The following is a 26,496-nucleotide window of genomic DNA, read 5'->3' on the forward strand; positions in this document are numbered from 1 at the left end:
GGTGCTAGAACAGTATGGAGAGGAAGGAAGTGTGATGAGTGTGTGTGTGTGTGTGTGTGTGTGTGTGTGTGTGTGTGTGTGTGTGTGTGTGTGTGTGTGTGTGTGTGTGTGTGTGTGTGTGTGTGTGTGTGTGTGTGTGTGTGTGTGAGAGAGAGAACCAGAGAGAGAGAGTGAGAAAGAGAAGTGGGGTTTTAAGAGGAGTATGGTGAAAGGATGAGAATATACACTTAAGGAAATGGTGAAAATTACATCCTGTGATATTTTTAGATTAATGCTTTCTTTATAATTATGATGTGCCAACATATGTAGTGGAAATGAATGCATAATTGCTCAAAAACCACACAAAGACATAAAGAAAGCATTAAACATTGTTACTTGGTGAAGCAGTTGTAGACTCTGTACAATCCATTACAACATCAGTAACAATTATACAAATGTCCAAATACAAAAACACAAAAAAAATACAATACTATTTTTGGAGAGAAAGCATGTTGTTCAGCCAGCCCGTTCTCTAAAGATTGCAAATACAAACCAGACAGCTTTATACCTCTACAGAAGCAAAGTTAAAAACAGTCAGGTCCCTAAATGGACTTTTACACAAACTGTTTCACTCTCTCACAAACAAGTGTGGTTATATGATGATCTCATGGAGATGTAATAGTCTGTGATAACAACTGTTTAAATCTTTCTCACACATTATGAAGACTAAAGGTCTGGTTAAAGGGAATGCAGGCCTGGGACTGATGCTTGGGCTGGTAGCTGAGAAACTGCGGCTGAGGCTTGGGCTAGAAGTGGGGTTCCAGGGCAGGGTAGCAGGACCGATGAGATGTGGGGCCAGAGACAGAGCAGATGGAACTGCAGGAGACAGAAGACGGGGTTAGGCAAGGGGGAAAAAAGGCAACAATAAGGAAACTGGTAATGCATGTAAAACAGCTCAAACATAGACTGACTGAAGCAGAGGCTAGTGACAGAGTTGGGTATTTGTGGAGACCTTGATAACGGTGGTGAGGTGCAGCTAGTGTGGCGTTGCTGTGACTCCATTCACACAATCATCCAGAGAGAGAGAGAGAGAGAGAGAGAGAGAGAGAGAGAGAGAGAGAGAGAGAGAGAGAGAGAGAGAGAGCGAGAGCGAGAGAGAGAGAGAAACTGACAGCAGGTTAGGGAGGCACATGATTTTAGCAATCAGTTTGTTTTCCCTTTTATTCCCAGTTTTTGAAAAGAAATGGAAAAATAATTAAGTAATGACTAGATAATCAACTCATCTGTCCTTTCAGATACCTTTAATCGGCATTAATCCTGTGTCATAAATAGCTGTGGAGCAAACACAGTTATAAAAATAATCATGTCAGCTATTTTTGGTGTTGTGTATTTTCAGTCAGAGAATATTAGGGCGATCATCCCAGCCTGAATCCAAAACCAATGTTGCTCTGATTTTCATAACAATGAACATAATATCAAAAAGCTTTTTTTTAGCCTACCTAAATGTACTTTGGTTTTGATAAGAAATGCAGACTTAAAGCAATTAAAATGTCACTGCTTGCTGATATTGCCTGTATGAAATGTAATTTTTTTCCCATCGATATTATGTTGGAGGAGAAAGACCCCAGGACATTTCATTCAGGGTTCATAAGAACAATATGTGGTGCTTTGTGAGGGGAAAAAACAACAAGAATTCAAAATGTTAACATGACCTTTAACATCTAAGTGGAGCACAGCCAGCCTCCATCACACTGTATGTCAGCTCTTGGCCACAGCCTATATAGGCCAGGCCAGGGAGCTTGCTATTTAGTAATGAAACTGTAAACAGAGATGCAGCAGAGAACTATACTCACTTCATCTGAAAAATAAAATTCTATCATGAAAGATAGGTGTGATGATATTTTATATTTGTCTTACTGTCAACAAATCCCAAACCAGTGATGAACTGATCGCACTAACATATTGTCTGTGAAGCCAAAGCCTGACAGCTTATTCCTCTTTGCTGTAGAGCTCCGTTGTTGTCTACAATCCATCACAAACACATCAGTGAGCCACACTGTTGTACTGAGTGACACATTCCTTCATTATGATGAACATGGAAACTGTAGTTTATTTCAAGTCAATCCCACATACACCATCCTGCTATTGTAAATACTCACTAGAGCATCCAAATCAGCAGCTAAAAAAAGTTCCTAGCAAATACACTATCCCCCCTGTTTAAAAATATTTTAAAATGAAACCACAGTATATGTTCATGACCTGTTTTTAAAGATTTAGGTCTTCAGTAGGAATCATTGGCTGAGTGCCATGAACAATGTAGGGGAACCAGGGAGGTATTGGTCTTTTCATGGGACACAGAGTACAGAATACTGCCAGCCTTATTCTAAACCACATGAACACAAAGCAAAGAGCTACTGATGTTTAAAACTGCCTGCGTCAAATTAAATAAAGCCTTAGCTGTAGTTTGAAGTTTTTGAGTTTTCTGACTCGGCTGCCCGATTCCTGCCAGTCCTCTTAATGCGGGCACAGTAAGGAGGGACAGATTGAGCAGAAGCAGAGAAGGCGACCTTCTTCTCCTCTCTTGTCGCTTTGTTGATGAGAAGCTTGAAGAATCAGTGCATAACATCCTGTCTGCTCTGTTGGTATTAATAACTCGCCAAGAGTTGAGTTCTGTCAGAGGCGGAGATGATTTTATTGAGGCTAGAAGCTGCTGGAGCTCAGCTCAAAGGATCAAACTCAAGCTCAGCCAGCCAATGACCGAATATCTAACTGGTCCAGTTAAGTGAATTAGGTCAATGTAATTCTCCTCAGTGTGAACACACTGCATGGAACGACCTGGGACTGTGCTGCTGCATGTGTTTGTGAAATGTAGATATGAGTAGTGTGTGTGTGTGTGTGTGTGTGTGTGTGTGTGTGTGTGTGTGTGTGTGTGTGTGTGTGTGTGTGTGTGTGTGTGTGTGTGTGTGTGTGTGTGAGAGATGTGATTGAAAAGAGGTTTTGTCACACCAATTTTGCATAAACCTCACTATCCTGTCATAATAGCATGAGAGTGTGTAACAAACATGATGATGTGAAATGTGTAAGGATAATATCATGTTCAGTTATTGTAGTGTGTGATTTATTGCCTCGGGTTTACATGGTAATTGAAATGGAGATCTGATTGTCGGGACACAATTTGCCCTCAACAACTGAAGTATCGTCGGAAGAAATGAGTCAGGTTAGCGAGGGGTTTTCCAGAACAGCACAGAACTTTGAGTGATGGACTATATGATGCAGCGTTTGAGGTCGTATTTTGCAGCAGAGGCCGTATTTCACGTAAATAGGATGTTTCCCTTAAAAACTTGTTTGTTTGTGTGTGCACTATGCTGAGGGAGGAAGAGTGTATGCATGCATATCCTTATTGTGGGAAGAATAAGAAATGGTCTTGTTGTTCCTTGCAGTGAATCAGCTGTTCTGGTAAAATCATATGACCATGAGTTCTCTATAGCAGCCACTTTTCTTTGTTTCTTCCTTTTTTCTTTTTTCTTTGTTGGTTTCCATGACGTTAATATGCTTGGCTGCACTTTTTCGCTTTTTTTTATATATAAATCAAATTATACTAAATGTTTTTTGGCTTTTGCTTAACCATCTTTTGGCACTGTGTTGAGGATATCTTTTATTTTGGACCTTTTTACTCCTTCTGAGAATTTTTGTAATCTGCCAAGTCATCTGTTGTTGCTGTGCCAACAGAGATGAACAGCACTCCTTTGTCATCTTATATGTAAGACTGTAAATATCTCGTAAATAAGTAAACTTAATTTCTATCAAACACAGTTACAGGGTTCTTTACAGGTGCACATAATATACATAAATACCATACAATGACAAGAAGACTTTAATGGAATTGTCAAACTTAAATAAATATAACAAAATATAACAAGAACAACACCAAACCATTGAAGTGATAAGCTATAAAATGCCAGATGGGTCTCATCAGATGCTACCAGATTTTTAACATACCATAATATATTACTGGACAATAATGAATTATTATTAATGTAGTTGGTTGAGACTAAGCTTATTTTAACAACATAATATGTTGTTTAATCTATATCGATGGATCCAATTTTATAAGCTTGTCATTTGTTTTGTGTGTAAAATCTACATTTATGAGATAACTAGTAAATATAGCTCTCAGGTTGATGTAATTGAGGTAACAGGACAGCCTTGTCCACTGAAATGCAGTGTTGGAGAAGTATAAAGTGGAAAGTGAAATAGAATATTAATCCTTGAGTAAATGTACCAAACTACCACCAGTGGCAAGTTGTCACTACAGTCTTTGTCACTGAGACTCCCATGTGTGGTTCCAGCATTTTTGTCCCCTCTTGGCCTCAGTCAGGCCTCAGACTGTAGCTGAGAGGCACAAGTTCAACCGTGTCTCACCTTGTTGGGAGTTGGGACATCTGGCTCATCACGACTGCTGCATCGACGTGAACTGAAAGTTATTCAGTACCTGTGCGTTTCATCTGCTGGCACACACGCACACACACACACACGCACGCACACACGCGCACACGCGCACACGCACACACGCACACACGCACACACACACACACACACACACACACACACACACACACACACACACACAGAGACAAATTCACATACACGAGTTCTGCTTTCAAAATGTCGTGTACTGCATGTAGCTAACTTTCTGTGTATGACACGGAGTCGGGTCTGTGCTGAAACAAGAGTCCCCCTCCTCCCAGTTTCACAAAATCATATCTTATTCAGTCAGGCACGGCAGCACAGAAGGCAGCGGATGGTTTTCTTTCATCGGCATAGTGTAGATTAGCCAGAAGCGCTAATCTGATAGCTTCACTCTGGGTTTCAGATCTGAATGAGAAAGATTAAAAAAGCTGGCGTCAGGGGGCCGCTCCAGCTGCAGCACTGACACTGGTGGATGGCTACCAACAATGTTCTGCGATTTTCTGACTTTATAAAGAGGCTCACCGTCATTCCTTAGCTGAATATCTTAAATTGGAGCCAACGTGTGTTTGGATATCCTCATAGACACAGTATTATGTTGAGCTAAAGCCTTCTTTACACAGTCACACCTCAACTATTTCTATTCTATATTATTCTATTCAGTTCTGTTCTATCCTATTTCATTCTGTTCTATTCTATTTTATTCTGTTCTGTTCTATTCTATTCTGTTCAATTAAATTCAATTCAATTCTATTCTATTCTATTCTATTCTGTTCTATTTTATTCTATTTTATTCTTGTTCTATTATATTCTGTTCTATACTATTCTATTATAAATCCTCTAATTTGTCTGCTTTGCTTTATCTTCATGCTAACATTTGTTTTTATATTTCTTGAATAAGTGATGAAGGATTTTATCCTAATTCACCTCTTGAATGTACTTCAAGAAGTGCCTCAGTGGAGATGCATCAGAATTTAATGTAAACTAAATGAAATCAAGGAAACAAAAATATATAAACTTAAATAGCACTGCAGAGCTAATCATGTTCATTGCATCAGCAGACAGCTTCCTGTTTTACGGAGAGGAAATCTCATCTGATGTGTTCAAGTGCCTCATTTGCATTCATGATAGTTTTAACAATGTAGTTGATGCTTCCCACCAGTAGAGGACAGTAGCTCTCTAATCAGTTTGTCTTTAGTAGGCCTGAGGCAGCTTAACTCCCTGCACTGACACTCACTGGCAGTTTATGGTCCTGTGTCAGAAGTAAGCAGTTTTTCCCCCTTTTACTTTAATATGATAAAGGTTTGACTCTTTTGCAATGTCAATCACTTTCTTGTCTGATAGTTGTTGCTGTCCATGGTGCTGAAGTGTTACTGGTGGCACAGACAGACTGGTGATTATAATAATGAGCAGAGCATTTTGACAGAGTTGAGTCTGTCAGCAATAATTTTGCTGAGTATTTGAGATGGACATAAGATTAATGTCTGGAATTACCAACCTGATTGTCCCGTAATCCCCCAACAATTACACCATACCAGAATTATATTCTTTTCATCGTCCGTGTGTGTTTGCTTGTCTTTTAAACAGGCTATATCATATGTTACTTAGTCCACCCAAAATACACAAAAAAACATATTTTCTCACTTTTGTCTTGGTATATGTATCCATGATAGATTTGTTTCATTTGACCAGATTTGGAGATATCCAACTCAAATTTAAAATAATTTTAAAACAGCAACTCGACTTCCTGGAAACAATGTTGTTACTCTGTCAACAATTTATGTATCGACTATTTCTTTGTTCCAGTGGAAATGGTTGACATTCCTGTGAGTTATCCAGGACAAGAACACTGTCTCAGGAAAAACACATTGCTGATACATTTTTAATGGAATTTTTCCACGCTGTGAGCGCCACAGTCTGACATACATCGTACAGCGAAGAGGCTAAAAATCTCAAAAACAGATTACTCATATTTGGGCTTTCTTGTAATTTGTGTGAACCGACCTTTAAATCTTTTTTTTTTTTTTAATGTTTCGTCTCTTTCTGAGGTTGGCACTTGCTACTACTCCAGTTTTGTCAAAACTGAGCACCAGGCTTCAACAGGCTAAAATCAGTTGTGTCGCAGTTGAAATCCGAGTGATAATGACCAGCTAAGCAATGAGGAAATAGTTTTTCACAGTTGAATAAACCACATGTGCTATTTAGATCTATTACATAACGCTTCATCTTAGCGCTCGAATCAATAATCTGTTAGCTGCATCAGATTTGAGTCCATATTTTATTGTGATTAGCTGTAATGATTGAAGTCTTTGGGTTATGATGGTAAAACATGTGGCGCAGTCTGTATCATGACAGTCATGATGAAATGACAATCACTGTGCTGATGAGTCCAAGCAAGATGTCCACTGTGTAAAAAGGGCTCTAAGTAGTTTTCCACCTGACTTGTTAGCGTGTGAATTATGGCCACCTCTCACAGACTTTATCTCCCCGGTGTGTATAATATTCCCATTCATGTAGTTCCTCCTAACATGTTGTAATGAAGAAAAGAAAGGAACGGTCAGGTCAATACAGTTGAGCTGAATTCAATTCATTTTGGTTTGGATTTAGGAGCGTGAAAGACCCCTTAATCACTACAGACAGAGTTTATTAGACTATCAGACCATAGCAGGCAAATGAAGCATTGGAGAAGAGAATCATTACGGTGCTTAGAAGGCGGCCTTCTCCCAGCCATGATTATTAATTTTTTTTATTGACCAGGAACATACCCTGCTGCCCCTGCTGGTTTTAACCCCACAGATTATCGACCGCTGCGCCCCTAAACCAATGAATTTCGAATTACTGTCTGTAGCCTCTATGACTCTTGCATACCTCCCTCCTTTCTTTCTCCCCATTATTGTACTCAATTTCTCACCACTGTTTGCTGAGTCCAAACACAACTTTCCCCTTTCTCCACAGTTTCATTTCATGCCTCTTCCTCCATCATCTTTTTTGCAGCTCTCGGCTGGTGTGTGCTTTAATTCTCATTAAGATGCATCCTGCTTGTTCTTCCTGATAGAGTGTGAGGAGCACTGCTTGAACTGGAGAGCGCAATCAGTGACAAACACCTCCATAAAGCCACATTTAAACCATGAGCAACCGCATACACACAAACACACACCACTTCTTGTCTATCAGTAGCCTATTTATCTCATCAGCATAAAAATGCGAGGTGAGGGGAAACAAGGAATTAATTCGCCCGCTTTGGGAGGAGGAGGATCGTACGTGGCATATTAGGCTCGGCAATTCCTATGACCTTCCTCCTTTAATCTTGAAGTATCATTTGTAGTGTGGGCTTGTTTCTCTTTATAGTGACTCGGAGGTTGTAAATGTGTGTCTGGCCGTGATTACGGTGCTGTAGAGAAAGACATGGAGGAACATCATCATTAAGACTAGTCTGAGGATAGAAGGGGGATCAATATTAAGACCTTTAGGAGAGTGGCTGTGTCATTTACTATTAATAATAGGCCCTGCTGCCTGCTGTAATAATGCCATTAGGAGAACTGGAAACAGATACTTCATCCACAGCTAAATTGCTATCACAGTACATCCACATGTGGAAACTCAGCAGATACAGTATGATTCACATACACACACTGTCTCTCACTCACACACTTAAACGGGTCTTCTGAGACTCAAAGCTCAAAGTACCTGTGCCTAATTGGGACTGTAAAACAAGAAAAAGTAGACAAGGTGAGATTAGGATAGTCTTAACTGGACCACTGGAGAGATGGATGAAGAGAGAAAGAGAGAGAAATTGGGATGCTCAAATGTCAGTTGGAAAAAAAGGAGGGACAGAGAAATGCAGTAAGGACAAAAAAGGATAGTTATGAAAAGAGATCCGGCTACAGCTATTTTCATCAATCTGTGATTTTTTTTCTCAATTAATCAACAAGTTAAACATTTGGTCTGCAACAGATCAGAATTTAGCAACAAATGCCCTCACCAACAATCCAAAACCCCAAAATATTTGATTTATTATAATGGATGACCAAGAAATTGAGAAAAATCGAGTTTATTTGAGAACTTAGAATCATCAAATATTTGACTTTATTACATAAAATTACTTTACAGACCTACAATCAATCAGTCATCAAAATCATTGTTGATCCATTATCTGTTAATCAACTAATTGATTTATCAACTATCTTCAAAAAAGAATAGCTGGAATGTGTGAGACAAATGTTCTTTAAAGCCTTAAAGATCCAAGAAGTCAGTGTAACATGGATTTAGTGATAAAATGCTTTGTGACATACCATACACACTAAACTAAAGTAGCCTACAATAAAAGAAAAAAATTGAATAAAAAGTTGCAAAGCCCCCCGCAGCATAAGAGAACCTGCAGTGTCTGTGAAACTTGTGAAAAACGTGAAAGGCCCTCTCTAGGATCAGTGTTTGGGTTTGTCCATTCTATGCTATTGTAGAAACATGAAGGTGCAACATGATAGGCTCTGTGGAAGAGAACCTGTGCTCCACTTTATTTTCCCCCCACCTTTTCACAAAGACCTACCCTACTCTGTCTCTGATTGGCTAGTGATCATTGCCTTTGTTAGTTAGGTTTAGGCTTGAGGCATGAGATGGTTGGGTTAGGGTAAAAATATCATAGTCAGAGTTTTTTCAGAATGTGAATAAAAAAAAAAAATACTGCATCTGCTCCCTCTGTAGATATAAAGGGCTCATTAACAGGTAACAAAAACACAACAATTCTTAGTTTCAGGTGATTATACACTAATTAAAACATACTTTTGAATATTATATTCCATTTCTGCTAAGTCCTTTCTGTTAGATAACAGTAAATTCTACATACTGCAACTTCAATGTTATAGGAGAGTGTACCTTGAGTTTGGAAAGAAAGAACCAAACCAAAGTGGCAACAAGAAAAGAACATTTAATTCATTTATGTGTCTCTAAGGGTTTTGAGTTTATTTTTACAGGCCTGTAGGTTAGGTTTCAGTTAATGTCTGCTAATAGCTAAGTAACGCTCCTTTAGTCTGTTTACTTTTCTGTTCAGCTCATTATGTTGGTTTAATGAAGTGCAACACAAATGAAAAGCACTGGACCAGTCGAGGCTAGTCTTTAATCAACAGTTTTATCAAGACCATGATTAACCATTAGTAGTTCCATTTGTGCAAATTAAATTTAAAGGTAAACTTACTACTAACTTACACACAAAAGACTAAGGCTTGCCTGCAACTCCGACAGTGAACTCAAGAGTAAAGCCGTCTTTGTATTTTGGATTTGAGAGATAAGCTTGCTTTATTAGTCACCAGTTTTCCCCTTAACATGTTGTTTTGCTATCAGAATAAAATCTTCTTAATCTAAATCTTGATAGCATCAGAGCACTCTTGTTTTTTTCGCAGCAGACATTGTGAACTTTAACCTGACGCACCAGATGGTTTGTTACACAGAACCATCTGAGAAGTCCTCCCTTCAAAAGTGTTTGGAAAAGAGCAGGCACTTTCAAAAGATACTTGGCAGGTGATTGGATGAACCATCTGTCTATCACCATTTTACCTTGCAAGACAGCTGGATTCACAAGATCTCACGAAAACCCTCATAGGATGTTGATTGAACACAAGTGCATATTTTGAAGCATGACAAGATGGACTCTCATGTGATCTTGTGATGTCATGATCTCGCAAATCCAGCTATCTTGAAAGGTAATGTCAACTTGCCATAGTAGGTTGATCACAAGTGCAACTAACAACATTAAAGACGGCCCTTAACCAATAATTATTTTAATGTGATGCAGCCATGTGAAAAAGGTCTATTCAGCTTTTATCCACATTGTCATCTCATGTCATGTGTGTCCTTCCAGGTGAGCCTCGCCCCCCTGTTAGTGAGAGGTGCATCTGTGTTATCGTGTTGCATTACAAATATAGGCATAAATAGTATGAAGGGACAATGAAGAATGTACTCTGTATGAACTGTACAAAGAGGTGATTGTGCTACATTAAGTACATGCAAAACAGAATAAACAGTACTATTAACAGTAGAAACATTGGACTGAGTTTGAGGAACAGATTCGTCCATCATAATAGTCAATGTGTCAGTATCCAGTGGTGCAGGTTGTTGGTATCATTCGTCTGCTGACAGTGTTCCTGAGTCCATCCAGACAGGCAAAAGAGGTTGAGAAGTATCGTCTGCGGTACTCAGTATAGCTTGAGCAGAATTTGAATGAAGACACAGGCGAAGATATATATATATTCCTCTTTTTATTTCTGTTTCCAGGGGTGCTGCCATGTATATGCTGACTCCTGCCGTGCATTCTTGTACTCCTCTCTGTAGCCTTTGTGACCTCTTGTGGGAGTGTGGGCAGGATATCGATCACAAAGTTTTGTTCTCTTTGACAACCACTCGGGTACAGCACTTCACATCATGCTCTCCCCAGACGCCCCCGAACATAAGCTCAGGTGTTCTTAGCCTTTCAACCGGCCATACGGACCTTCAGTTTACTCAGTGTGTGTGTGAGTGTTTGTGAGACTGGGATTGGATCAGTTGTGTGTTTATGGTTCATGTCTGGTGTGTTTGAATGAGGGAAAAGAAAGTAAAGATTTATGGGAGTGGGGTGTGTGCAGGAAGGTTATACATAATGTGTGTGTTTTGACATTGAAATATTGAAAGTATAGCCAACTTTGACATAATGTTGCTTGTTGTTTACATCTCCTTGTTTCTCTTTTCAACTTGGGATTATGAGAGGTTTTCTTGCATGTGTGTGCATGTATAGTAAGACTCTGAGTTTGCATGCCGGCATGCGTTCCTGAAGCGTCACTGCAGGGTTGTTTGCACTTAAGAGTTGAGTGATTTAACTTTGTAAGGAGAGAAACTCAGAGAATCAATGTGGCACGACTGTGCTTCCTTCCTCCTTTGACCTCCTGGGAGAGTGGGCATGTCAGACCTAATTATGCCTTCCCAAATCAAACAAAATGGCTCCTGTTGATTTCTACATCTATCTCCTCCCCCCTCAGGCCTAATGCTGTACAGTACATACAAACAGTGTACTGCAGACTGCCTAGTTAGAGGAGAGTAGTGCTCAAGAATCAGTACTGTAATGTAACTAATAGCTGCCGACACAATAAGTAAACACGGGTTGCCTCGTGGCCATGGGGTTATAGGCAAAAAATAAAAGAATATATTCTGAAAGTTTTTTCTTGACCTTGGAAATAGTAATTTCAACCAAAGATTCTTAAATCAAGGTCCCCGTAGCAGCATTTTCCAAAGCTTTCAATCACATCTGATATAAAGTTTATATGAGTTAGCACATCTGATCCATCTCTAATGTCTTCCTCAGTGAAGTTTGCTTAGCTTCATCCACTGAGGAACACTGTGCCGTGCAATTGAAAGCTCCAGACAAAGCTAGTAAAAAATGTTTGTCAAAGTTTCGTCTGGGAGCCTTGAACAACCATTTGTCCTGATCACATCTGTCATTCTGTACTTTCTACTGTGTTGTTATCACAGTGAGGCGTGATACTTAACAGAAAAATACAGATGTTGACAAACAACAGTAGTCCACAGACCAAATATGTCATATGTAAAGTAATTCAGTAGCAGATTTTCAAGAATCTTGGATAAAAGAGGAAGATTAGGCCCAACGTCAAATAGAAAGCCAAATAAGGGGTATGTCTAGTGTTACATTAAAATATCGTACCTGTCAGGACTAAAAGTAAAAGGGCACAAAGCAGGAATGAAAGTGATGTGTGTGTCAGTGTTGTGTTAAAACAGAACAACCTGGCTTGTTCTCTCGTCGTCTTCTGAGCGAGTAGTTTGTATGCAGGTTAGCCTCGCCTCAGGCTGCATGCTGTTTCGAAGAAGACGGCTCATCAAGATAAGTGACAGGTGTTGGAATGTGATCTTGACCTGCTAAGGGCGTTGACGGTGGGATTAAGTAATTTACTTTGCTACCTCTGGGAGAAAAGTTGCATTAATAACAGGCCTGCTATAGAGTAACTTTATTGATGATGCACTGTAGTTTAAGCCATATAAATGTCTTCACAAATATGGAAAGATGAATAACAGCCTTTTCTTCTACAAGCATCAGACACAGCCTTCAGTTTACATTTACATGTCTCATATGGCACACGCTTTTATCCAAAGCAACTTGCAAGCAAGGCAACACAATCAAGCATTAAATATTGACTACCTGTTACAGTTAACTCTACAATCAATGACATCATCAGCAAGTTAAAAGGTAAACCTAAGTTCATCACAAATAGATATTCAGTACTAGAGAAAAAACACAACAACTTAACAAAAATCTCTGAGGGGATGAAACACTGAAGGCATGACTGCTCAGTGAGACACAGACAGCCACAACAGCAGTGAGTTACAGTGACGGAGTTCAGGTCAGATCTACTTGTTCCTGTTAACAATTGTAATTGAAATAAACTACAGTCTCCTTGGTGGAGTGCTCTAAATACCAGAACAAGCCTGTGGGCTCTACTGTTTGCTTGTTCTGGTATTTACACCACAGACACATTTATAGAAGAACACCACATTGTTATTAAAGAGGCCTGCTGGTGAACCTACATTAACATTTGAATAATGTTACAGGATACAGAAAGTCAAACTTTATTATAGACTCAAATTTTATTGTCCCACCAGGGGAAATTTGGTTGCAGCCAGATGTATGAAAGAACACATTTATCATTAAAAAAAACATAATACAACAATCTAGACAGATCACAAGCACAAACAGTACAAATGGGAGATCCCTTCAAAATGATGAAGTGCTTAGGTGCGATCACAAGCCCAACTCTGTATATAATGACGTAATGATGTTTTTCTTTGTTTTTCTTATTATCAAAAACCTTGCGCAGAGCCAAACCAGCAATGAATTGAAAACTGTTGTGTGTGTATCCAAAGCCTGATGTATCAAATGTTGTAGACCTCCATTGTTGTCCAGAAACTATTACAAATACGTCAATGAGCCGCACTGCTAGTCTGGGTGACATGTTCCTTTGCCTAGATCAGTGGTTCTCACTGATGTTTGCCTTATACAGAACTATTTTCCAGAGACTAAAAGCATGAGCGCTGTCATTAGTCCTTAGAGCTGTTTCTAAACAATCTAATGTGCTCATAATCTCTGTGTTGTCACCCAGTGCTAGGATGTGGCTCACTAACATGTTTATAATAGTTTATGGACAATGAAGGAGCTCTACGGCACAGAGGAATATGATATATCAGGCTTTGGATAGACACACAATACTTCTAAGTTCTTCAATTGTAGGATCAGTTAATTGTTGGTTTTGCCCTGCACAAGAGTTTGGATGATAATATGAAAAATGTTTCTTTTTAAAAACACATAAACAAGTAACAAGTCAATCTAGTGAATCCAATATGTTGGATTTACCTACTAGAGTGTGTTCTAGATATAAAATATATCTTAATTTGTGTCTTCATTCATCTTCACTATTTTGAAGAAGAAGAATTTTCTCACAAGTGCTAAAACAGCTGAAGCTGATGGAGATTCATTGGCTTTGCAGCTTTGGTCAAAAATCAGAAAGTGGAGAAAATGAAATATTGACCTCATGGTGCTAAAATATAAGGGCTCACCAAACATTTTATCCTACCAAATATCACGGCAGTCCATCCAGTATGTTGAGATATTTAACTTAAAACCAAGTGTTGAACTCTTCCTCTGTAGACAAGAAATATCTGTACAAAATTTAATGACATTTTATAGCAAAAGACAGCTAGTGATATTAGTATGTTGGAATTTTGCATTAGTGTTAAATGTTATTTATATGAATACACAGAGTACTGTTTAGGTGGATGTTTAGGATGAAATTAATTAGATTCAGTGTTGCTCTGAGTATGGCTATGCAGTGTGCAGGAGTCAACAACTGTGTAAACAAATCTGCTTCTTTTGTGTTGCTAAGCAACAAAGATATCATAATGTGTGTGTACGCTACCAACATCTATACATCTCTCTCTGTAAAACAAATTTATTTTTGGATTTTATTGGGTACAATGGAAAGATTTACCTGGTTCAACCTACTCACCAGATGTGGCCTGATGTTCTTTTTCATGCAGTCACAATCATTTATCGCTCAAATGGTTATATAGCTGTGTTATACGGGCTGCTCTCTCTACATTTGGATCCAGGCATGCTAAACACTCTAGGAGATATTGAACATATAAATTCAACAGACAAGCCCATAGAGACCCACTGTACCATTGCAGTGTGTTGATAAATAAAAAGGAGGCTGCTATGGTGGAAGCATTGCCAGCAGCAACACCAGCCACCAGCAGTTTGTTTGCAGCAGCTGCAGGGTGGAATGTGGAGCTGACAGCCTAAATGGGCCACCATGTTGAAGTGTTACAACATGATTGTTGTTTTTTGTTTGGTTTTTCTGGGATCCGTTGACAGACAGGAGACTGTGTGACCTGCATGGACTAATTTAATGCCTCACTGAGCAGAAGCCGCACTGATTGCTGTCAGCCTTGATGAGTTTGTGATTGATTGCGGCTGTCATCTTTTTCCCCTTGATGTGCTACAATTTTTTGGAAATCTATAAAACTGTCTTCCCCAGAATTTTTTCTTGCTTTGTCAGAGCAGCCAGCCATAAAACAAGTAAGATGTGATTTTTACAGTAGCAGGTTTAACTGTGAGGTTGCTAAATTTGAACCATCTCTTCTTAAAACACACCCATCCTGCACATTCTACCGTGCCCTGAGCATATCATATCATATCATGATCGTGTTTATTCCTTGTGTTTAGACCAAACCCTGCCCAAGACGGCGCTCGAGGCATCTTTACTGGTGTCTGCAGCTGTGAGCTCATCAGCATATGAGTTTGTGTAACCTCAGTGTGACACATGCTGCTGCTGCTGCGTTACACAGTATCTTTCTCTAGATGGTGACGTTTACACAAGGTCAAACAGGGAGAGCATCTGGTGGGTGAGACGCAGAGAATTTTAGGAATGTCAGGGAGCATCTGGGAGCAAAAATAACAAGAATACAGGCACACATCTACAAATGCTTTCATTCACATAAACATGTATTTCCTATTCTCTCTCAGTATCTCTCTCTCTCTGTCTCTCTGAGTCTTTTGCACAAAACGTTAAACATACAAATGCACAAACACTTTAGTGCAGTAACAGGAGCAGCATATAGGGGCTGCTGGAGGACTGTGGAAGCTGTCTGGCCAATCCGCTGGCAGGTTGTTTGGAGCCCGGCTTCCCACTGGCACATCTCCTTCTCCTGTCTTTTCTCCCGATGGTCGTCGTCTCTCTCCATCTCTCCGCGTCTCTCTACGTCTCCCTTCCCCCCCCATCACCGTTTTCTTCCCTGGGATTAAAATTGACTGCAGCCGGGTGCTGCGTGCTGGAGCAGCGGTTGAGAAACAGAGGAAGACGGTGAGGTTTCACCGAAGCGGCAAGAGATGTGCTGTGGTTGGATGCAAGGCTAGAGGACGCCTGGGAGGACAGGTTGTCTGTGGATGTATACCTGTGGAGAAAGGATTGCTTTTATCAACATCTGGGCCAGCTGCTGATGAGGTGCCTGGACTGTACTGCCTTTTTCTGTTCTCTGTCTGAACATATATCTGTGTGTGTTGGTCTGCATGTATAAATATGTGTGTCTGTGCACGTCAAATATATGGTCTATGTCTGTGTGTGATTACATGGCTGTTTGATCTGATGTTTACCCAATTCAGTCAGAACGCTGCAACAGTGTTAATGTTAATCAAGATTTTATCCTGTCTGCCTTTGTTTTCTGGCTCTCTCCTCCCCTCCTCTCCTCTCCTCTCCTCTCCTCTCCTCTCCTCTCCTCTCCTCTCCTCTCCTCTCCTCTCCTCTCCTCTACTCTCTTCTCCTCTCCTCTCCTCTCCTCTCCTCTCCTCTCCTCTCCTCTCCTCTCCTCTCCTCTCCTCTCCTCTCCCCTCCTCTCCTCCCTTCTCCTCTCCTCTCATCCTCATTCCTCTCCTCTCATCCTCTCCTCTCCTCTCATCCTCTCCTCTTCTCTCCTTTCCCCTCGCTTTCCTGTTTGTGAAGCAATTCGCAGTGCTTCACAGCCTCGCTAAAATGGTGTCAGTTTACATAAGATGTTATTCCAAAAGGACTCATTACTGCAGAATCACAGTGACCTGTGTCACCAGCATACATGTATATATCTGCACAGTGCGAGCCCATGTAAAGAATTTCCTCTCCAATGGTATGCTGTATGTTGTATGCTGCTTTGACGAGTAGGTAGGCGCTGCATTAATCTCCATCGGTAGGCCAAACGCCATCAAGTCATTTTGGCAGCAGGTCGTTAGAGTATGCATGAGTGAGAAGACATTGCTGTCATTTGTAAATGCATGGCATGTAACCTCATCCCTCCTGCTGTCAGATGTGATAGTCTTGCATACTGAATGTTGTGTGGAATAAGTTCTCCTCCTCTCATCCTCCTGGGCTTTTTTGGTTTGGGATGAAGGGAGGAGAAACTATTCATGGACATTATCTCACAGTGTGTGTGTGTGTGTGTGTGTGTGTGTGTGTGTGTGTGTGTGTGTGTGTGTGTGTGTGTGTGTGTGTGTGTGTGTGTGTGTGTGTGTGTGTGTGTGTGTGTGTGTGTGTGTGTAGCACAGATATGTTGCCTGTTCTCCTGCTTTCACTTATAGGCTGATGTTTGTCCTTTTCATTTTACTCTTGTTTCCGTTTAGCGAAAAGAAGTGTTTACACCAAATAATCAGTAGAGACAGAGAGGCAAAGATGAGGTGCTGTGAGCTTCTGTCCTCTGTAGGCCTTTGTCACCCAACCTGCTGACACCGCACATTAAGCCCCAAGGGGATCACTGGTTTACACAATTACCATTATTTGTGTGTGTGTCAGGAGTAGCCTTTGCAGTTTTGCTTTGGTGCAAGAATCAGTGCAAGGTTTAAACCATTTCCCCTCATAAATAACCACAAAATCTTAACATACAGTGTTCTGCTTTTGTTTACCCTTAGGTCACATTCATGTCTGACAGTATCACATACTGTAATTGCAGTATGCAGTGATACGACTGATTCGTCAGTGTTATAAAGTTCAGTGTGAACAGTTACATTCATTCAGTCACAGCAGGCCACAGTCACAGTTTTCAGTGCTGCAGCAATCCCTTGCATCATGTCACCTTACATAAAAATGATTCCACTAAGTCCTGCACAGTGTGGTATGCAGATTTTAAATTTGAGGGGAAAGAGAGCGCTAATATGGGATCAGTAATCCATATTAGTAGATACCCTGGGTTGAGGTATCAGAATCGGTATCAGGAAAGAAAAGTTGGATTGGTGAATTTCTTTATTCTCTATCCACTTGTTCTCTTCATCTCTTCATTGAAGAGTATTCAATGTTTACACTGAGTGAAATATTCAAATATTAAAACCAAGGTATCTTCAGAAGCATTTGGATGTCCACTACAATCTAAAATAAAGAAACATGCAGGTTTGGATGCTGATTGACCACACTGCATGAGTTTTTACTGCCTGGCAGGCCACTGCTTGTTCTTCCACTGAGGAGAAAACATGCATTTGTTCCCAGGACAGTGTCACTAGCTTCATGAATGTTCTAGAAACAATATTCAGTCTCCTAAAACAAACACCAGTGGGATCCTTGGACATCACTCCAACAAAATGTCAAACAGAAGCCATCTCTAAACTCTCTCTTGCTGTGTTTTGTGTTTAGGAGGGGTGGTTGACAAGGATTTGCGGCACTACCTCAACCTGCGCTTCTCCAAGGGCTCAGTGGACCACGACCACCAACAGATCATCAGAGACAACCTCTACCTCCGCACCGTTCCCTGTGAGTCGACGCCACACCGCCTCTAGCTCTCTCTTCTCCTTCCTCCCGCCCTCGGTCACTCCTTCAGTCCTCTCTTTCACTCCACTTTGATCTCCTTCCCTCCTCTTCCTTTCTTTAACTGTGTCTTTCTTTGTCTTTCTTGCTTTCTTAGATATCATTTCCCCTCCCTCCTCCTCCTCTTCCAGCTCTATTTCCTTTGTATTTTCTCTGTTTTAGTTTTCGTTTCTTGCCCTCGGGATGTTGCCCTCGTATTTTTTCATCAGACGCTCTTTCTCTCTGTTTCCCGCCGCCTCTCCCTCCTTCTTTTCCCTCAATCGTCCGGCTGCTGAGCTCTCAGCCTGAGGTTTCCACGGCAACCACCCTCTTGTCTCGAGGCTTGCGTTGCAGTGACGCCCTACCCCCTTCAGCACACGCTAGACATGCACAACACACACACATGCACAGATATACAAAGATATTATACGTCACTCTTTCAGATACATTAGAAGGATGTGTCTTTGGGGTGAATGTGAGAAATTTGCAAAAAAGCAACATCTTTACATGCTAGACACACACATCCTCACACATACACTAAATGCCCACAGGAATGTGGATGGGTGAGTCTGTGCTTACATTGAGCACTTGTGTTTTCAGTGCGTCTTTCTGTTGCCTGTTGGGGGACCATGTCATTGCCGTGATTGACATTAAGGGGATGCCGTCCCCAGTAGCTCCGCCTGCTGTCAATACATCAAGCAGCTTGTGAATCAGCTTCTCTGGAGACCGAAGCCGCTCTGATGCCTGACTCTGCAAACTGCACGCATTATTCCTTTCATGCAGCATGTGGATCGGCACGCTTTGATTCGATGTGTGTTAAAGGGGTTTGTATTTGTCTGGCATGTTTCAGTATCCTCTGTTAATAGCCTCAGTCGTTGTCTGGTGCCCTGCAAACAAAGGTGGTCGAGTTCGATCAACTGGCCTTTTGGCAGAACCTGATGCAGAACCATGAGAAAGCAAAGCTAGGATTTGACGTCAGTGATGTTTTTGCATCGGCTGAGCTCTTCTACTATACAAGATGTCCTCTGCTGGTGTGTTGAGCTGCTGACACAGAAGTGATTGTTTAATACGCTCTCACAGCTGCACAGTTCCCTCTCCTCTCTCTCTCTGTTTTTTCCTCTCCTCTCCCTCTCTTTCTCTTCTGTCGTCTTCATCTCTTTGCTTTCACTCTCAGCTCTCTCTCATGTTTCCTCGGCCTCTTGCTCCTTTGCTGGTTCTTTGATTTCTTTTGGTTGCTACCTCTCCCTATCACATTTTCTCCCCCTTTTAAATTTAACTCCAGACAGTCCACTTCTTCTCTTACTTCTTCTTTTCTACCTTTCTCAGCCTGTTGGCTGTTTAATAGTGTAGCCAAAGCAGATGACAGGGTGACGGCTGAGGTGATGGTGACTGGCTGAGGTTCAACACTGCAGGTCCTTGCACACTTGAGCCCCATCAAATCCGAAGATGGCACGGGTCCGTTTAGTGGGATGAACCGTAGTTTTTTCACCACGTTTCAATTAAAGCCGCCTTCTAGCTTTTCTTGAAAATGGAAAGACATTTATTCTGTGTGATGTGTGAGCAGTAATGACATCCCCATAATTAAATGCCTATCACTTAACAAAGCTGATACAGTGTAATGAAGATTATAGAAACTCACAGACCTCCTGCGTGGCAGCTTTGAACCAAATGTTGAATATTTGAATTTAATTCAAATACATGTGATTTTACAATGATTCCCCAATCTTCCCATAATCTCGCTGACCTGATTTAATTTGCCTTTGGTCAGCAGGTCATTGTGCTGCATATGAGGATTCTGCATGAACATCTCTGCATGATTTCCTGGCAGACTCACAAAAACATGCGTAGCTAAACCACCAGAGTGACACAGCATCAGACAGCTAAAGAACAGGGATGATGGTCCTGAGGGTTGTGCTGCTTGTGGCCAGTAGGCTGCATGTTGTTGTGGTTTGGAGCATTATAAAATCAGTGTTTTTCTCCCGTGTCTGCAGCGCTCTGACCATGCTGTCAGTGCGAGTCTGTCAGCTTGACAAGCAGACGCCACTCTGCATCACAACATGCTGTCACACTGAAGGACGTGGGATGAGGTGTGTCTCTCTGTGTGTGTGTGTGTGTGTGTGTGTGTGTGTGTGTGTGTGTGTAGTTGTGTGTGTGTGTAGTTGTGTGTGTGTGTGTGTGTGTGTGTGTGTGTGTGTGTGTGTGTGTGTGTGTGTGTGTGTGTCTTCATACAGCTAGAAGGCTCACATACTGACATCAACTCCTGCACCCTGTTACATCATTCAGCTCCAAGATTTGGCTCTCACCCCCCCTCAAAAACAATGAATTGAATGTGATAATTTGCCATCTGATATTAATAACTTTTTTCACACGATGTATTATGTATATGCAGACTGCCTGCTGTGTGTTTGCTTTTGTGTTTGTCTGTGAGTGTTTATTTATGTGCATGTTTCTTTTTAACATGCATTCGCACTTTAACAGCACCCATGCCAAACACTTGACTGATAGAAACATTAAGGAGAGAAATCTGATCGTTCTAGATTGACTCAATAGCTGCAAAAAAGGTCAAACAGAAGAAAACAAAATGGCAGGAAAGGACAATTTGGAAAGGATAGGAGAGGAATGACACTCTACTGTAAACTTTCACACTTTGTAGCCTGAAAGGTTTGATGAGGTTGTCAATCTTTGATAGTCTTAATGAAATTAGAAATTCAAAGGCGCAATTTTACTTAATTTACAGGGATCACTTGACCACTTTAGAAAATGAATCTGTGCTTCTGTCGGAGCACCTGCTGTTGAGGAATTTAGAAGAGAGTTTTGATGATTCTGCTCTCTGCATACGAAGAGTAGAAGTGCCTCTTATGATTCGAGAGGAGCAGAGAATAGAAGCAAGAGAAATGGGGCTAAAGGAGTGAGAAGATCTGGAAAATATATGAGAAAAAGCATAGAGGCAGGGGTCACAGTAAACAGAGAGAGAGAAGGGAGGGAAGATGATGGATGTGGACATGAGCAAAGAGACCCTGCGAGAAGATGGAAAAACGAGAGAACGCAGGAGGAGAGGTGGTAAAGTGGTGGAGATCAGCAAGGGAGATGGGAAGGGAAGAAGAGAGCGGACAGAGGATGGAAATTGAGAAAGCGAGAGTCAATGGGAAGAGGTGGCAGGGATGAGCAAAGCAGAGACGTGGGGACTAGAAGGGCGGACGTGCACTGAATGGGGGTAGAAGGAGATATAAGGGAGCCTCGTAAGTCATTCCCCAGAGAACCATCTCTTCTCCTCCACTCTACTCAGAGGCATCAGTAAAAGGCTCTATAAATAGCTTCAACAGTGAGCACGTTTCTCTACTCAGATAGCCTATAAATACATGCAGCTTCTGTCACTTCACATCCGCTGCTCTGGACGCATGCTGCCTCGCAGCTTCACAGCGTCCGACAGGGAATCCTCCTCTGGAGACGACAGAGGAGGAGAAGGATAAAGATGTTGATGGGGAACATGGCCAAGACGCTTAGGACAGTGGTGGTGATAGAAATGATGGATGCTGCTGATAATGATCGCAGTAATGAAGATGGCTATCATGATGATGTGAGGAAATGTGTGGAAAATGACGCCTTTTAACCCAGACACGTGCAGGAAATTTTCATGCAGTGTTGTTAATGCAAAAATTTCAGGTTATTTTATGTAAATGCTAAACAGCGCTCACATTTGCAAAACGCTTCATACGGCTCTCTGCACCAACATGCAGTTTGACTCAACAGCTCATTTCATTCCCCAAAGGATCCAAAACCACCAGAAGGCTGTAAACACATCTGAAAAATATCTCATTCACAACAAAAACACCAGCATGACACCCTGTATGCAGATGCATAAATGTGTCTTGGAAGAAGCACATTATTTTTTTTATCAGTTTTTATAATAAAAGTGTTTTCTTTTTGTTGCTTTTTTCATTTGCTTTCTTCTTGTAATGCAAATGTGGTTGAAAAACAATCTATACCACTTTTATTATAAAAGCTGATCAAAAAATAATGTGCTTCTTCCAAGACACATTTATGCATCTATAGGGTGTCATGCTGGTGTTTTTGTTGTAAAATCTCCTCCATTTCCAGCTGAGTCGGTCTTCAACTAAATCATTTAAAAGATTGTTATTAACATTCTTGTACAAGTGGAAATACTTCACTGCTGTATACTCCTTTTTGTGTGTGTCAAGGTTTTGAATGTGAGTGAATCAGTTTTGAGACAGAATATGTAAAGGCTGCACTGATACTGGTGATTGAGCTTTAGTTAAAGTGAATTAAATCATTTTAAAGCTGCTATAATCAATATTTTCATTTTAACAATGGATCAAATAAATACTTAGTATGACAGGAGACACTTATAGTGATGAATATACAGAGAATCAACTCTGACTCTTTTCCAACTTTATTGTTTTTACATTTATCAGGTGGTCAGAAACACAACTGTAAACGAATGCTAATATTCCTCCCTATGCAAATAAGAAACTATTTGATAACATGCTTGCCATGTCAAATCCAAAGCTGAATGTATCATTGTTTAAGTTAGTTTCTGCTGTCCCTGAACAGACAATGTTTTGGTTTGGAATGGAAAATCATTCATGGTTTGGTCTATAGAGAAAAAATTGAAAAATACTTGCATGCAAGAAAAGCATACCTTCTCATCAACTTGTTGTAAACCATTTATTTTTCTTCTTTATACATGTAGAAAGTGACATCCTCTAAAGTGCTGAAAACATTAAAGCAATCATCAGCTCCAGACCAAGGATCATAAGTATGACAGCGGTCAATGCGTCTGCCAGCTGAGGCCTCATATTATAGTTTTCTCTGCTTTCCTCACAGTTATTTGTACATTGTCAATTTAATGACCTTCATGTTCTGACAGCATGGTTACCGGTGCTGTTGTAGGAAAGCTGGAGTTTCATTCATCATGCTATTGGTAATGTGCAATCAGATAGACATTTAATGATCTGCACCTCCAAACGAACACACAAAAAATTCATCTGTGAAGATCTCCTCAGCAAAAGAAGCCGGTATTGCAAAGAGCTACCAAATTCTCCCACCTCCCATCTGTGTTTGATTTTTAATTTGACTGACTGATGAAAAATATGATTTTTGCCTCCCAAAAAAATTTTCTGAAATTTAAGCAAGAATATAGGTTCAGTATTTGGACGCTTTTGTAGTTGGAACACTTTCTTTTTATTCCTGCTTGATTGATGATTTGTGTCATCCTCATAGTTTTTGTGTAAGTGGGCCCTAACCCTAATTTTGTTGTTTAAGGATGGTTGTCAGGATGATTATAGTGAAGCTGAATGATGTGATAAAGATAAGATTACTTTCTTGTGTGTGTGTGTGTGTGTGTGTGTGTGTGTGTGTGTGTGTGTGTGTGTGTGTGTGTGTGTGTGTGTGTGTGTGTGTGTGTGTGTGTCTTTCTGTGGGAGAGTGAGTGTATGTGTGTATCCAAAACACACTGCTTATGTATGAATGCACATGTACGTACTATATGTGTATTTTACGCTGTCGCATTGATTATTCTGTTTGTGTTGAGATTTAATAGGCTGAGCTGATAAATGAATAATGGGAGTGTTACACGCCATTCTGTGTTGATGTTGTGTGTGCTTGCCTCTATACGCGAGAGACAGAGAGCGAGAGAGAGAGAGAGAGAAATACATGATCCCCACAGGGACTCTCTCCTTAAAGGGGTGATTTGCCTGCTGGCTTGCTCTTGTTAAAGGGCTGGCTGACATGCTTTGATGTGGTTCTATGCTCCCTGCAGTTTGATTGGCACACTGGATTAATGTTGTTCCACAGATGAAAGAAACTGCGAGGGAATGATATGATTTTTATGAAATGAAAATAGCAAATATTGAACATGATTAATGAATTGGTTATGTTTGCAAAGGGCTTTCCGTGTTAAGCTCTGGACAGGTGTCATCTCCTCTCTTTTGCTCTCTGCAGTATGATCCTCTCACTCAGCAGCTAATCAGAAAATGAACTTCTGAAGACTTTCTATTTGTGTTCCTGCCTCTAGTTTTACCCCTTGTCCTTACCAACCCCACCCCCCATCTTCATCTGTGCTACTTCTAAGAGAAGAAGAGTAATGTGCGGTGATGAGCCAGGTGCTCAGTGAGACGCTCATCCCGTGATGGTCAGAGAGCGCTGACACTTCAGAGAGCTTAAATGTTTACTCTCTCTCCACACACACACACACGCACGCACGCACACACACACACACACACACACACACACACACACACACACACACACACACACACACAGAGCTACACACACTGCATACCAAACATTACACACCAGCTCTGTGTGTGTACATCATCATGACCCCCACTGTCGTCCTGCGTCAGTCAGCACTGCAGACTAATAAAGGTGCTTTTCAGTCTATCAGAGCTGATTTCCATCACCACAGGAAACACCTCAGTAGAGGGGCAATTTCTCAATGTCACCCAGGCACCAGCTACACCAGACATAGATCCACTGAGCAACACAGTTGTCTTTAGAGCCTCGAGTGAACCTGACAGACACTTTATGAAAAAACTGCTGACTTGATGCACCTGTTTTTTTATCAAGTTTTAGCTGTTTAGTTTTGGTTGACTGGATGTTACGTTCTCTCGTTAATTCCTTCATCTCTTTATCACTTTGTTGTAGTCATTGACAGGTGATCATTACAAAAGCAGGCTGTGATTGCAAGCAAAAAATTCAGCTTTAAATAGTTTTTATGACCAAACTATCCAAATATGTAGGGATTTACTGACTTTTTCTCTTCCAATACAGTTACTAATTTGGCTTAAATTCAGAGTACAGCACAATACCAGCTCTGTCTTTTGCCAAATTTAAAATCTCAGTGAGTTTAAGAGCTCACTGGAATATGTTTTTATGTACTGTATGTTAACTGCCTTTTTAGAAAAAATACCCTCTTTCTGTTTCTCTGAACAGTGTAACTTTTAATATGAGAGATTTAATACTCTGTGCACTCACATACTGTAGTGATGGCACAGGTAGTACTTGTGAAATGTTTTGTTATTACTGTGGGTCTCAGGGATTCAATTACCAACAAGCCTTCTGTGCTGTATCAGCTAACGGACCACAATATATGCAAAATGCCTTTGGTTGGTAACAACAAGAAAGGCTGCAGCCTCATCTGAACCCCGGTGAGCCCCCCTCATTCCCCCGTGTCATGGAATTAGGTGGGTCAGATGGCCCAGTCTCCACAAGACGCTGAGCTCGGCCCTGGTGTTGGTTCATCTGAGAAAACTAATAGACACAGACAGCAACGCAAATACTTCAGAGATGAGGGTTATCACTCATTGTTCATCACAGTCCTCAAAAAGTTGCTCTTTGTGTTCTTCTGCAGCACACCACTATCTTTTGTCCATATCTTCACTCTCCCTCTGGCATCAATCCTCTGACGAATGACAACCTGTGACAACATGACAACATGTTATACAACCTTTAAAAAAACTGAGATACAGGCTTTATATAAACTGGATGACCAGATGTTGACTGCAGGCCCTCATCTCAGCTCAATCAGCCTTTAACACTGTCTCTGATTGTGAGTACACTAAAAGACTGTGTATACAACAATCTGCCATTAGCTTTTAAGCTCAGTGTATCTTTAACTAAGCTATCTCACCGCTGACTGTGGCGAGACAGACTCCGTGGGGGCAGAGCATCCTCCAGCCCCTGAGAGTGATTTACACTGGAGAGGTGACATCCAAGTACCCCAGTCCTCCCAGCCTGCAAGCCCCATTGGAGTTAAACCTGCTCGCTTTATCGCCAGCTGAATTACTCTGAGGTAACCAGGTGTGAGCTCTCAGTGGCCAAGCTGTGACAGTAATTGATTGATGAAGTGCGAGGTAGCAAGAAGCACAGACATGCAGTTCTGCAGACCAAAAGGGCTCAAGCTGAGGACCCCTGAGACTCTAACTAGTGAAAAGGCTGTGTGTGCACAATGGCCGAGTGTCATATCTGACATAAATATTGTTTTTATACAGCTAACGTAGATGTTCCATCTTGTTACCATGGCAAGACTGCGTTGCCAGGCACTGACGTGTTGTCGTGGTAGCAGACGCTCCTGCCAGTGTTGCCATGTTGCGTTGCTGCATCTGTGACTGGGGCTTTGTAGTGTAAATAAGGATCCCTCTCTCTCTCTGTGTGTGTGTGTGTGTGTGTGTGCGTGTGTGTGTGTGTGTGTGTGTGTGTG

General features: G+C 41.1%; 1 protein-coding gene across 1 annotated transcript in view; it reads left to right on the forward strand.

Annotated features, from left to right (window-relative positions):
• The window catches only part of LOC133981600 (membrane-associated guanylate kinase, WW and PDZ domain-containing protein 2-like), a 72,657-nt gene that overhangs the window by 4,696 nt on the left and 41,465 nt on the right, over positions 1-26,496 (forward strand). The window contains exon 2 of the mRNA XM_062420376.1: positions 18,126-18,242. Coding sequence (XP_062276360.1) covers positions 18,126-18,242 — 117 coding nt within the window. The remainder of the gene's footprint in view (positions 1-18,125; positions 18,243-26,496) is intronic.

Source organism: Scomber scombrus, chromosome 6 (genome assembly GCF_963691925.1).
Source record: "Scomber scombrus chromosome 6, fScoSco1.1, whole genome shotgun sequence".
Classification (NCBI taxonomy): domain Eukaryota; kingdom Metazoa; phylum Chordata; class Actinopteri; order Scombriformes; family Scombridae; genus Scomber; species Scomber scombrus.